Here is a 15,026-nt window from a genome sequence, read left to right on the forward strand (position 1 = left end):
GTGTGGGCTTACCACTTCAACAAGACGGCCCAACTCAGTAACCTTTGACCTCTGCCACAGGAATTAAGCCAAGGTTTATAATGACAAACCATTGGAATGAAACCAGGCCTAAGTCAAACAAGTCAAGCAATAATTTTCCTCCATCACTCACGTATCGCAACTGGGATCAATTGCCTGTTTCTGAGACTTGACTCTGCTCTTTATTTCCTCCCCCTACCCCCTTTTGTTTTCTTTTTGTGTGTGACAGGAAATCATAAACTTTAACTGCAGGAAGCTGGTGGCCTCCATGCCTCTCTTTGCCAACGCGGATCCCAACTTTGTCACATCCATGCTGACGAAACTGCTCTTCGAAGTCTTCCAACCCGGCGACTACATTATCCGCGAGGGCTCGATCGGAAAGAAGATGTTCTTCATTCAGCACGGCATTGTCAGCGTTCTTACCAAAGGCAATAAGGAGACCAAGCTGTCAGATGGGTCCTACTTTGGAGGTGAGAAGGTGGGGCGGGCATGGTGGCACACGGTTAGCACTGTAGCTTCACAGCGCCAGGGGCCCAAGGTCGATCCCTGGCCTTCGGTCACTGTCTGTGAGGAGTTTGCATGTTGTCCCCATGTCTGCGTAGGTTTTCCCTGCGTGAACACTACAGCACAGGGACAGGCCCTCCAAGCCCATGCCGATCATGATGCCCTAACTAAACTTAAAAAAAAAACTACTCTTACAGCTTTGACAAAGGGTCATCTGGATTGGAAACATTAGATCCTTTCTCTCCTTACAGTTATGGCCAGATGCTGAGATTTTCCACCATTTACTCTTTTGGTCTCTACTCTCACTTGGTCCGTATCCCTCTATTCCCTCCCTGTTCATGTACTCATCCAGATGCCTCTTAAATGTTGCTAATGTACCTGCTGCTACCACCTCCTCTGGCAGCACATTCCAGGCACCCACCACTCTCTGCGTGAAAAACTTCTCCCGCACATCTCCCTTAAACATTCCCCCTCTCACCTTGAACCTGTGCCCCCTTGTAATTGACCCTTCCACCCTGGGAAAAAGCCTCTGACTATCCATCCTGTTTATGCCTCTTATCATTTTGTAGACGTCTATCAGGTCTCGCCTCAGCCCCCGTCTTTCCAGCAAAAACAATCATAGTTATTCAACCTCTCTTCATAGCCAACACCCTTGAGGCCAGGCAACGTCCGGGTGAACTCTTTCCAAAGCTCCCACGTCCTTCTGGTAGTGTGGCGACCAGAACTGCAAGCAATACTCCAAATGCGGCCTAAACCGGGTACTCTGGTTTCATCCCACAGTCTGAAAGAAGTGCTGGTTAGGTGCGTTGGCCGTGCTAAATTCTCCTCCAGTGTATCCAAACAGGCATCGGAGCATGTCGACTGGGGAATTTTCACAGTCACTTCACTGCAGTGTGGATGTAAGCCTACTTGTGACACTAATAATAAATTAAATAACATTAACTTTATCTGACACTTGAGAGGTGAGAAAGGCCATGAACCGTTGAATCAATGCAGAAATGTTGCTGAAAAAAATGAGACACATTTCCTGAATTTTGACTCTTCAAGAGGATGCCAAATCTCAAACAACTGCAACAACTTATAGTAGCAGAGGTGTTTGGTTGGAAAACTTTGGACACTAAGGGGCAATTTAGCATGACCAATCCACGTAATCTGCACATCTTTGGACACTAAGGGGCAATTTAGCATGGCCAATCCTCCTAACCTACACATCTTTGGACTATGGGAGGAAACCAGAGCATCCGGAGGAAACCCATGCAGATTTGGGAAGAGCATGCAAACTCCACACAGACAGCCATGCAAGGACAGAATTGAACCCTCATCAATGCAGGTTTGAGGCAGCAGTGCTAACCACAGTGCCACCCTCAGATTTGATGGGCTGAATGGCCTCCTTCTGCACTGTGATTCTATTGCGCTGAGATAGAGGATTAGCTGTGATCATATTGAAGGACGGAGCATGCCCGACTGGCCTACTCCTGCTCCTATTTTCTATATCTCGTGTATCCCACTTTGCTGCCTGTTTCAATTCCTCTCTGGAGATATTTAAACCCATCATCCAGCTGCACCGCTGTTCGCAATCCATTAGCTTTTCCAGACCGGTTCCTGAGGATGCTTTCTCCGAGAAGACTTGAAGTAGTTTCTCCTAGTCCAATTAACAGGCAGTCACGAAGGAGTCAGCTTTTATAACACTGTGCAAATTGTAATCACTCTTTACAGCTGCAGCTTTGTCTCAACATGTTCTCAGACTGAATTATATTCAGAGCGAAGGAATCAAGTACACGGCAGTGCAGTATTATGTTGGATTAGGTTTGCACCTGTCGACTTAGGGATTAGAATGAAAATCTACCCCGGTGAAGAAGTTGTCCTCCATTTTGGAACAGAACATTCTGGAAATATCATTTCCTGAGAACCTCTCTGATTCCTGGCGGGGAAATGGAAATGGAGGCATTGTCACGGGATTGCTTGTTGTATGAGGAATGGCTGAGGCCTCTGCCTCTCTACTCGTTGGAGTTTAGAACGATGAGGGGTGGATCTTATTGAAACTTATAGGATACTGCGAGGCCTGAATAGAGTGGACGTGGAGAGGATGTTTCCACTAGTAAGAAAAGCTAGAACCAGAGGGCGCAACCTCAGGCTAAGGGGACGATCCTTTAAAACAGAGATGAGGAGGAATTTCTTCAGCCAGAGAGTGGTAAATCTTTGCCGCAGAGGAGGCCAGATCATTGAGTGTCTTTAATACAGAGATAGACAGGTTCTTGATTAATAAGGGGATGAGGGGTTATGGGGAAAAGGCAGGAGAATGGAGATGAGAAAAATATCAGCCATGACTGAATGGCAGAGCAGACTTGATGGGCCGAGTGGCCTAATTCTGCTCCTATCTCTTATGGTCTTATTGTCTAATGAACAGAAAGTCAACAAGTTTAGCTCCATGCTCTCTAGTGTTTAGAAGAATGAGGGGAAATGGAATTGTAGGGAGGTGATGGCCTCGTGGTATTATTATGAGCCTATTATCCAGAAAGCTTGCTAATGTTCTACACTCCTCTTCCCCACAGAGAAAATTACAGCACAGGAACAGGCCCTTCGGCCCTGCAAGCCTACACCAAAAATATGCAGGTTGGGTGGATTGGCCATGTTAAATTGCCACTTAATGTCAGGAATGTTAGCAGGGTAAATAGGTGGGGTTACGGGATAGGACCAGAGTGGGATTATTATCAATGCTGTCTCTTTGGGGTGAATAGCCTCCTTCTGCACTGTATGGATGCTATGATATTTGGAATGTGGGAAGGAACTAGAGCATCCAGTGTGGGAGGATGGGAGGAGGAGTGTGGGAGGAAAGACACGGGGAATGATCTGGGTTTGAATCCCACCACGGCAGATGGTAGAATTTCAATTCAATTTTTAAAAACAAAACTGGAATTAAGAATCTCCTGATGACCATGAAACCATTGTTAGAAAAACCCACCTGGTTCACTAATGTCCTTTAGGGAAGGAAATCTTACCCGGTCTGGCCTACATGTGACTCTAGAGCCACAGCAATGTGGTTGACTCTCAACTGCCCTCTGAAATGACCTAGCGAGCCACTCAGTTCAAGGGTAACAAGGGATGGGCAATAAATGCTGGCCCAGCCATCGACCTGGGAGAATTTAGCACGGCCAATGCACCTAGCCAGCATGTTTTTCAGACTGTGGAAGGAAATCGGAGCATCCAGAGGAAATCCGCTGTTTTCGATAACGGGGATCCTGAAACAGACGGCACGGTGGCTCAATGGTTAGCACTGCTGCCTCATAGCGCCGGGGACCCGGGTTCAATTCTGGCTTTGAGTGACTGTGCAGAGTCTACATGTTCTCCCCGTGTATGTGTGTTTTCCTTCTGGATGCTCCAGTTCCTTCCCACACTCCAAATATCATAGCGTCCATACAGTGCAGGAGGAGGCTATTCACCCCAAAGAGCCCACACCAATAATAATCCCACCCTGGTCCAATCCCGTAACCCCACCTATTTACCCTGCTAAGATTCCTGGCAATTTAGCCTGGCCAATCCACCCAACCTGCATATCTTTGGTGCAGGCTTGGAGGGCCGAAGGGCCTGTTCCCGTGCTATAATTTTCTTTGTTCTTTGTTCCAAGTGGGGAGAGAAGTATAGAACATGCACAACATCAGGCAACGATTCACTACATTTAAGTTGATTGGAATTATCCAACCCAGATACAACGCTGAGCTGTAAATGCTTTGGGTGACATTTCTTATCTTCACGAAACCGTGCTGCTTGCGGGGGAGGCTCGGAGCGATGTGATACAGCTGAGCACAGTAAACATACGACAGGGGTGTCAAAATACTTTTGTTCGGAACAGGAATTGAACAAAGCACACGTTAAAGAGAAACAGCGGGGTGTAAATTTACTTAATTATTCATTAAGCAGATCACAAGAGAAAGGGAAAAAGAGATATTCAGATATACATTTATCGATTAACTTTTTCTTTGCTCCTTTATGTTGTTGGCTGGATCAGCATTTGTGGGCCCATCTCTCTTTGCCCTTGAGAACAGAGTGTCTTGCTGGACTATTTCAGAGGGCCGTTGAAAATCAACCACATTGCTGTGGCTCTGGAGTCACATGTAGGCCAGGCTGGGGTAAGGATGGCAGATTTCCTTCCCTAAAGGACATTAGCGAACCAGATGGGTTTTTACAATAATTGACAATGGTTTCATCATTGAAACCATACAGTGCAGAAGGAGGCCATTTAACCCAAGTCTGCATCAAATCCCACCCCAGGCCCTATCCCCGAAACCCCACGTTTTTTACCTCGCTAATCCCTCTCACATACATATCCCAGGACACTGAAGGGCAATTTACCATGGCCAGTCAACCTGTACATCTTTGGACTGTGGGAGGAACCAGGAGCACCCAGAGGAAACACAGACAGAGACAGGGAGAACGTGCAAACTCCACGCAGATAGTGACCCAAGCCAGGAATCGAACCCAGATTCCTGGTGCTGTGAAGCAACAGTGCTAACCACTGTGCCACGGTTATCAGTGGATCCTTAATTCCAGATATTTTTATATTGAGTTCAAATTCTACCATCTGCCGTGGTGGGATTTGAACCTGGCTCTCCAGAACATTAGCTGAGTTTCTGGATTAATAGTCTATGGATAATACCACTAGGTCATCCCCACCTCTATGCTTCACAAGGGGAGGTCTGGCACAGGGTGAACTTAATATGTACTTAGTACTGTGGTAACAACAGATAATTGCAATGCATTAGATTGGATGCATTGAGAAAATGAAGAAGAAATTGGTGATTTCCGTGTATAAATGAGGAGATGAATGGGACGTGTGTTAATCCATGGTTTGGTTCCTAGGCAGTCATTACAATGGCAGTAAATAAAGAGATGGTTCTCGGCTCTTGGGACTGTGCACAATGTGAATAAATATGAATTGCCTTATTCAGCAAGATCTCCCATGGCTTGAATGAATAGATAACAGGCCGGTGGATTGGGATCCTTTTATCTTCACCAGAATCAACAATGAATAAAACTGTGAAATAAAAGCACAGGCTTAAATGAGCCAGAGCCCTAGAAACACATAGCTGCAAGATGCTCCGGTAACTAAGACTTTCAACTAAGTTCTGCTACATTTTGTATTTTATTTTATCTAATTGCTGTCACTTTGCTGAAAGCTCGGCAACGATTGATTCACCATCACAAAAAAGTGATAGAATCCCTACAGTGCAGAAGGAGGCCATTCGGCCCATCGGGTCTGCGCTGACCACAATCCCACCCAGGCCCTATCATTCTACTTTTACCCTAGTTAGTCCCCCTGACGCTAAGGGACAATTTAGCAAGGCCAATCTACCTAACCCATACATCTTTGGACTGTGGGAGGAAACTGAAAACCCAAGCAGACATGGGGAGAATGTGCAAACTCCACACAGACCCCAGGTGACCCCAGCCAGGAAGTCCCTAGTGATGTGAGGCAGCAGTGCTAACCACTGTGTCACCATGCCTCCCCCCTTCCCCAACTCATTGGGAACATTTATTATCTCAAGGTTTGTGTCTTCAATAGCTTCCAATATTTCTTCTCTTCAGTTCATTGCATTTCTCTAGTCTATCAGCAGTCTATTGGTTACCTTTAGCCCTGACCTTGAAACAATGGCACGCTTTTGTGTGTTTAGCACTTTGTGACAAACCAAAGTCAGATGTGAAGCCAAAATTCCAGCCATTTCCATCCTGTTTCAGTCCAGCGCCACATCAAGCCCAGACAAGGCCCAAGGGCAGCACGGTGGCGCAGTGGTTAACATTGTGCCAGGGAGTCTGATTCTGGCCTTGGGTAACTGTGCAGCATTTACACATTCTCCCTGTGTTTGCGCAGGTTTCCTCTGGGTGCTCTGGTTTCCTCCCATAGTCCAAAGATGTAGGGTGTTAGATTGATTGGCTATGCTAAATTGACCCTTGGTGTCCAAGGATGTGTAGGTTAGATGGGATTGGTGGGGTAAATATGTAAGTTTATAGGTAAATACATGGGTTATGGGGATAGGGCATTATATAGTCCAAAGATGTGCAGGTTAGGTAGATTAATTATGGTAAATGCACAGTGTTACAGGGACAGGGTCGGGGAGTGAGCCTGGATGGGATGCTCTTTTGGCAATTCACTGTGTGTTCGATGGGCTGAATGGCCTCCTTCTGCACTGTAGGGATTCTGTGATTTCAGGGATTGGCACCAAGAACAGCAGTTGTTCCACAGTGAAGGGACTTCACATTAAGGTTAGAACTCCAGTGTGAATGCATCACAAATTCAGATTTTATCCAAAGCAGGGAATTCTGGCCAATTCAGAAGAATTCAGATTCAGACGATGCCTTGTGGGAGATTGAAACAAGGGCGTGAAATCATAGACCGCACTGGTTAGGCTACACTTTGAGCATTCTGCGTAGTTCTGGTCGCCGCACTACCAGAAGGATGTGGAAGCTTTAGATAGGGTGCGAAGAAGGTTCACCAGGATGTTACCTGGTCTCGAGGGTGTTGGCTATGAGGAGAGGTTGAATAAACTGGGATTGTTTTTGCTGGAAAGACGGAGGCTGAGGGGAGACCTGATAGAGGTCTAGAGAATTATGTGAGGCATAGGCAGGGAGGACAATCAGAGGCTTTTTCCCAGGGTGGAAGTGTCAATTACAAGGGTTCAAGGTGAGAGGGGGAAAGTTTAAGGGTGATGTTCAGTGGAGGTTTCTCGTGCGGAGAGTGGTGGGTGCCTGGAACGCGCTGCCAGAGGAGGTGGTGGAAGCACATTAGCAACATTTAAGAGGCATCTGAAGAGGTGCATGAGTAGGGAGGGAATAGAGGGATATGGTCGGAAAGGGCAGAAGGTTTTTATTTAGTTTAGTTAGGGCAGCATGATCAGCACGGGATTGGAGGGCCGAAGGGCCTGTTCCTCTGCTGTACTTGTCTCTGTTCTTTGCTTCTTTGTTTAATACGTCGCTCTTTCTTTCTCTCTCTCGGTAGAGATTTGCTTGTTAACCCGTGGACGTCGAACAGCAAGTGTGCGTGCCGACACTTACTGTAGGCTGTACTCCCTCTCTGTAGACCACTTCAATGAAGTGTTGGAGGAGTATCCCATGATGAGACGTGCCTTCGAAACAGTGGCTCTGGACAGACTCGACAGGATAGGTAAATCTCCTTCTTCATTCCGTTTGAGTGGCGGACACCCCATTTCATCCACAGTTTCTGTAGCCTGTCACCTTGACTTCCGTAAGGACACCTAGAAAAGTGACAGGAGAGGTACCAGACTCTGGAGTCACATGTAAGGGGTGGGGATTTTTTGCAACAATTGATGATAGTTTCATGGTTACCATTACCAAGAGGAGCTTTCAATACTGGATAGCTTAATTAATGGAATTTAAATTTCACCACGTGCCATTGTGGGATTTGAACCAGAACCATTGGTTGGGTCTCTGGATAAGTAGCAATATCACCCCAGCACTACCTCTTCCATAGAAACATCAAAACTAAAAGCAGGAGTAGACCATTTGGCCCTTCGAGCCTGCTATGTCATTCATTTTGATCATGGCTGATCATCAAATTCAAGATTCTGATCCCCCTTCCCCTCCACATCCCTTTAGCCCCAAGAACTACATCGAATTTCTTCTTGAAATCACACAATGTTTTGGACTCAATTACTTTCTGTGTGAGTGAATTCCACACATGCACCACTCTCTGGGTGAAGAAATTTCTTTTCACCTCAGTCCTGAAATGTTTACCCCTTATCCTCAAACTATGATCCCTCGTTCTGGACTTCCCCAACATTGGGAACATAACGCAGGAGAGGCATTAAGGCTACCACAAGAAGAGAGGGTGCAGGGAATTGGAAGTATTGTAAAGGAAAGTTATTTTAAGCTTATTTATCAGTGTCACAAGCAGGCTTATATTAACACTGCAATGACGTTATTGTGAAAATCCTCTAGTTGCCACACTCCGGCGCCTGTTTGGGTACACTGAGGGAGAATTGCCAATGCACATAACCAGCATATCTTTGGAGCGTAGGAGGAAACCAGAGGAACCAAGAGGAAACCCACAGACAGTGACTGTGTGGAGCCTGCACGTTCTTCCTGTGTCTGCGTGGGTTTCCTCCAGGTGCTCCAGTTTCCTCCCACAGTGTGAAAGACATGCTGGTTAGGTGCAATGACCTGAACGGACGCCAGAGTGTGGTGACTAGGGGGAATTTCACAGTAACTTCACTGCAGTGTTAATATAAGCCTTACTTGTGGCTAATAAATAAACTTTACTTCTTTAACAATCAGTACATTTCGAAACACAGCGCAAAAAAAATCACATTGCAGTAACAAGAATTGACAAAAGTGAAAATCACTTTTAAAAAATGTTCTAATATCAATTTGAAGAGGTGAGTTATTGAGAACGTTTTATTATCAATGGCGTGTAATTTTAACAACCTTAAATCCGTTACTTAACTTCTTTTCAATTCAGGCAGCGCTCAAAGGTTGGCAACCTTGAATCTAGACCTTTCATTTTTTAATTGCCAAAATTATGTTGCCCTTTTGCTTTTTTTTTGTGTTGGCTGAATGAAGTAATGAGTTGAATAGATAATGGAAGAATGACTGAGAGTCAGCCTGTGACCTAATCAGTGGAACAGCCCTCAGAGAGCAGGGGGAAGGCATGTAAATTTGACAATATAATTGAAATCTTGGAACATTATAATTTTAATAACTAATCTGCTACTTGTCAGAATTTCCGAAGATGCTTACAGTGATTTAGCAGGGGTGCTTACTGTGGGGGAAAAAAAACTCTTGCTGTATTTTAATATGAATTATGCGGATTTATTGAGATTGTAACTGCAATCGCTGACTCATAGTTGCGAGATTTTCAACCACCTAAACTTTCTCGGAAGGCAACTTCCCACACCAGTGATAAGTTTTGCCCTCTTAGAAATGCAAAATGTTCTGGAAATCCGAAATAAAAAACAGAAAATGCTGGAAAATATTCAGTAGGTGAGGTAAAGTCCGCATTGTTCCAGTTGGACAGAGGCTGTTCTCCCCTTTGAAGGACAGAGCTGATTTTAACCTGAGGATGAACACACCTCGGGCGAGGGAGCAAGGTTGAGACTGCTGGGACTTCATGAACCACCAGGGCTGGTACAGGAATTGAACCCGTGCCGTTGGCATCAGCCATCCAGCGCCAATTGAGCTAAACCAAATGAACTGGAAATAGGATTAGGTGGGCTGGTCAGGGCCTTTCATGTGTCAATACAATGCAGACTCAATGGGCTGAAGGGCCTCTTCTGCACTGTAGTGTTCTGTAATTCTGTGAACCATTCAGTAAGTCAGTCAGTGTCTGTGGGGAAAAAAATAATTTCTGGCTTTTTCAGTTAAGTTTAATTATTAGTGTCATAAGTCAGCTTACATTGACACTGCAATGAAGTTGCTGTGAAAATCCCCTCGTCGCCACATCCCGGCGCCTGTTCGGGTACACCGAGGGAGAATTTAGCACGGCCAGTGCACCCTAACCAGCAAGTCTTTCAGACTGTGGGAGGAAACTGGAAACCCATGCAGACACGGGGAGAATGTGCAGACTCTGCACAGACAGTGACCCAAGCCGGGAGTCGAACCCGGGTCCCTGACGCTGTGAGGCAGCAGCGCTAACCACTGTGCCACTGAGCGAAACAGTGCTCCCCCCAGAAGAACGTGCAGAGTCTACACAGACAGAATTGGCCGTTTCATATTGCCCGTTAGTGTCCCGAGATTAGATGGGCTACGGTAGAATTCTGCAGCTGATGTAACATCATTGCAACAAGATGATATTGAAATGGAAGCTCAGCCTGTTTTTATTATCTCTTTAACACTAGTCAACACATTTACTGTTGCACTTTCATGTTCCCTATATTTTGTTCCTAACTGACAGATATTTTCGCCTTAGTAGAGCAGTCAGCAGCTGAGAAAATGCTGTTAATGATATGAGTGAGCGAACACTTGATGTGTTCGTGTTGTCCGCTATTTTAACACAGAGGCTAACACATTTAAAATGAAAGGATTAAGCTCTGCCATTCTAAGAGGACATCAGGAGTTTGGTTTGGCCATGCCTGAATCACCCAACAGTGTTTTCGGAGCTGGCGTGCGCTGTAGAATTTCTGTAAGTGAAAAAAAAACAAATGTTTTCCTAATAGCAACAACATACCGCCAGAGGTTGAGATCTCACTTCCTGAAGTAACGATGACAGGAGCACAGGAAAACAAATGCTGCTTCCCTCAGGCTAATTAGAACCCTTCAGAGCGTTAAGCCTTATTAAAGCACTATGTATAGCATCCAGTTGCAAAGACATTTTGACTAAATATATTCTCGTTCCGCTGACGAACAGGGAACGGAAAACCGTCGCGCCGGTTCAGCAGGATGGAACTGCTCCATCAACGCAAGCAGTACCAAACAAAGGGGCAGCTCATTGGCACAGTGGTTAGCACCGCTGCCTCGCAACGTCGGGGACCCGGGTTCAATTCCAGCCTCGGTTGACCGTCTGTGTGGTGTTTGCACGTTCTCCCCGTGTCTGTGTGGGTTTCACACACAGTCCAAAGATGTGCAGGTTAGGGTGATTGGCCATGCTAAATTGACCCAGGGATCAGGAGGGTAAATATGTGAGGTTAAGGGGGCAGTAGCTGGGTGGGATTATTGTCAGTGCAGGCTTGATGGGCCGAATGGCCCCCTTCTGCACTGTAGGGATTCTATGATTCACCTCTCACCTCTGACCTCCGATCTGACTTTGCTGTTTGGATACAATCCTGGGCATTAAATTCTTGCAAGTCTCCTAAACTCTTGTATATATTTTTCCTGCATGTTCTTGTTTCTCTCTCCACCTTTGCTGTGTTGCATTGGAGACACAGATTTTCCCTAGTGGATTCACAGGATAGTGCTTTTTTTGAAGTTTATTTATTAGTCACAGGTAGGCTTACATTAACATTGCAGTGAAGTTACTGTGAAAATACTCTAGTCACCACACTCCGGCACCTGTTTGGGTACACTGAGGGAGAATTTAGCACAGCCAACGCACCCTAACCAGCACATCTTTCAGACTGTGCGAGGAAACGGGAGCACCCAGAGGAAACCCATGCAGACACGGGGAGAAGGTACAAACTCCACACGGATCGTGTCCCAGGGCTGGGAATTGAACCCGGGTCCCTGGTGCTGTGAGGCAGTAGTGCTAATCACTGTGCCACCAAATGAAACAGTGCTTTCCCCAGAAGACTTTTTTATTTATTTGTTCATGGGAAGTGGTATCGCTGGCTGAGACTGCATTTATTGCCCATCCCTGAGGGCATTTTTTTTTAAGAGTCAACCACATTGCTGTGGCTCTGGAGTCACATGTAGGCCAGACCAGGTGAGGACGGAAGATTTCCTTCCCTAAAAGAGGTTAATGAACCAGTGGGTTCTTTTTTACAACAATCGACAATAATTTCATGCTCATCATTAGATTTTAATTCCAGAATTTTTATTGAATTCAAATTCCACCATCTGCCGTGATGGGATTCGAACCCGGGTCCCTGGAACATTAGCCGAGGTTCTGGCTTAATAGGTCCAGCGGCAACACCATCCGTGACTGCCTCCCAAGGATGATTTGGGAAGAAACACAGTCTAGTACTATTAACATGAAGTTTCAATTCAGCATGGCCAATCCACTAAACCCACACATCTTTGGAATGTGGGAGGAAACCCACGCAGACATGGGGAGAAGGCGCAGACTCCACACAGACAGTGACCCAAGCTGGGAATCGAACCTGGGTCCCTGGCACTGTGAGGCCGCAGTGCTAACCACTGTGCCACCGTGCCGCCTTCATTCAAAATTCCTGACAGCTTGAAAATGTTGCATTAAGCTTGCTGTGCGTTTCACATTGCTTAATTCAAATGGTTGGATAAGTGTTTTTTTTTTGTTTGATTTGATTTTAAATTATAAGATTGTGCTAAACCCGCACACCGTGCAATTTTAACTCCTGTCCCTGCATCACTTAACCTTGCGCCATAGCTTTTGACTCTTCTCCCATATCCTGTGATCCAATCCCTGCACCATCCAGACTTTTATCAGAACTTTTCTCATTGCCACTAAATCAGCAATTCATTAATATTAATCTTGGTGTTGATATTGTCCTGTGCTTTTTTTTCACAAACCTTCCAATTCAAAGTTGGGCGGTACGGTGGCACAGTGGTTAGCACTGCTGCCTCACAGCTCCAGGGAGCCAGGTTCAAATCCCAGCTTGGGTCACTGTAATAAGTAGTGAAAAATAATGCAAGCCTTCCTTTATCGTAAAGTGGGATTGACGGGAGTCCAGAGCTCAGGGGTCATAGTTTGAGGATAAGGGTTAAATCCAGGACTGAGGTGAGGAGAAATTTCTTCACTCAGAGTGGTAAATGTGTGGAATTCACTACCATAGAAAGTAGTTAAGGCCAAAATATTTTGTGATTTCAAGAAGAAATTAGATATAGCTCTTAGACCATAAGTTCTGCTCCCATGACCATAAGTCATAGGAGCAGAATGAGGCCATTTGGCCCATCGAACCTGCTCCGCCATTCAATCGTGGCTGATATTTTTCTCGTCCCCATTCTCCAGCTTTATCCCCATAACCCTTGATGCACTTATTAATCAAGAACCTATCTATCTCTGTCTTAAAGACACTCAGTGACCCAGCCTCCATAGCCTTCTGCGGCAAAAAGTTACGCAGAACTCTTGGGGTTAAAGGGATCAAAGGATATAGGAGAAGGTGGGATTAGAATATTGATGATCAGCCATCATCAAATGGGCTTGAAGGGCTGAATGGCCTACTTCTGCTTCTGGTTTCTATGACTGAACAACAGTAGAAAAATGTTTCATTTCCCATTATAAACATCTTTCAACTTAATGGACTTGATATTCAAAATCAAACTGGATAGAAAATGGCATGCACAGTTTATCTGTGCAGTGTTCTAGATTTTTTTGGACTTATTCTTCTTGCCTTGTGAGGACACAAATTAATAATAATAGCCTACTTTCTTGACAGTAGTATTATCGAGGGACCAAGGCAGTCTAGGCTTGGATACTGGTCGTAAGTTAAGCAAATGCCTAACCTCATTACTGCAACACTCCAGTCATGATGACATTGCTGATTTCCATGTGCTCACTAAAAGAATTGGGGGGTGGGGAGAAGAATAGTATAAAGCCATTTTCTTAGCGTTCTCTATGCAAGTGAAGCTCCCTTTGCCAAACTGGCAACAAAAGACATTCCAATGGTTCACCACTCTTTCACCATGATATTATAGTGCAGGACGGACACTTGCTTCTTAGAATCATAGAATCCCCTACAGTGCAGGAGGAGGCCATTTGGCCCATCGAGCCTGCACCAACAACAATCCCACTCTATCTCCATAACCCCATAATTCCAGTATTCCCTTCTGGATCTCCTCCCCGTTTAGCTCAGTTGGCTGGATGGCTGCTTTGTGTACGTGTAGTGACACCAGCAGTGCAGGTTTGATTCCTGCACCGGCTGAGGTTATTCATGAAGGCCTCCTCAGCCTTGCTGCTCACCTGAGGTATCCTCGGGTTAAATCACCACCAGCCAGGTCTCCCCCTCAAAGTGGGGAGTGAGCCTATGGTCATCTGGGACTATGGCGATTTTGCCTTTATTTATTGGGGGTAAAATCTCCTCATTAAAAGCTCCAGTGAACATCATCTGCTCACCATACAGCTCTGAAGCAAGCCCTCTACCACAGAATCTCTATAGTGCAGAAGGAGGCCATTCAGCCCATTGAGTCTGCACCGACTCTCTGAAAGAGCATTTTACCCAGGGTCAACACCCAGCCTCATTCCCTTAATCTAAAGATGTGCCAGTTAGGTTAATTGGCCATGCAAAATTACCCCCTGGTGTCCAAAGAAGGCAGTACAGCGGTTAACACTGCTGCCCCTCAGCACCAGAGACCTAGGTTCGATTCCTGACTCGGGTCACTGTCTGTGTGGAGTTTGCATGCTCTCCCCGTGTTGGCGTGGGTTTCCTCAGGGTGCTCCTGTTTCCTCCCACAGTCCAAAGATGTGCGGGTTAGGTGGATTGGCCATGCTAAATTGACCCTAGTGTCAAGGGGAGATAAATCATAGAATCACAGAATCTACAGTGCAGAAGGAGGCCATTTGGCCCATCAAGCCTGCACCGGCGACACACCCACTTAGGTCCTATCCCTGTAACCCCACATATTTATTCTCCTAGTCCCCCTAACACTAAGGAGCAATTTATGATGGCCAATTGACCTGACCCGCATATTAACAGGGCAAATATTTGGGTTTACGGGAATAGGGCTTGGTGGGATTGTGGTCAGTACAGGCTCAATGGGCCAAATGGCCTTCTTCTGCACTGTAGGAATTCTATGATTACACTAAATAGAGAATAGCATCTGTAAGAAAGTAAACCAAATTCTGAAATGATTACTCAGTGTTCAGGTGGATCGCATGTCTCTCTGGAGAAAAGGTTGTGTAACATTCCTCATTATTCGATTCTTTA

General features: G+C 45.7%; 1 protein-coding gene across 1 annotated transcript in view; it reads left to right on the plus strand.

The window, feature by feature from the left end:
• The window catches only part of hcn4 (hyperpolarization activated cyclic nucleotide-gated potassium channel 4), a 312,987-nt gene that overhangs the window by 273,062 nt on the left and 24,899 nt on the right, over positions 1-15,026 (plus strand). The window contains exons 6-7 of the mRNA XM_080216165.1: positions 248-488; positions 7,514-7,678. Coding sequence (XP_080072291.1) covers positions 248-488; positions 7,514-7,678 — 406 coding nt within the window. The remainder of the gene's footprint in view (positions 1-247; positions 489-7,513; positions 7,679-15,026) is intronic.

The sequence above is a fragment of the Carcharhinus amblyrhynchos genome, chromosome 32 (assembly GCF_965287045.1).
Source record: "Carcharhinus amblyrhynchos chromosome 32, sCarAmb.v2.hapA, whole genome shotgun sequence".
Taxonomy (NCBI): domain Eukaryota; kingdom Metazoa; phylum Chordata; class Chondrichthyes; order Carcharhiniformes; family Carcharhinidae; genus Carcharhinus; species Carcharhinus amblyrhynchos.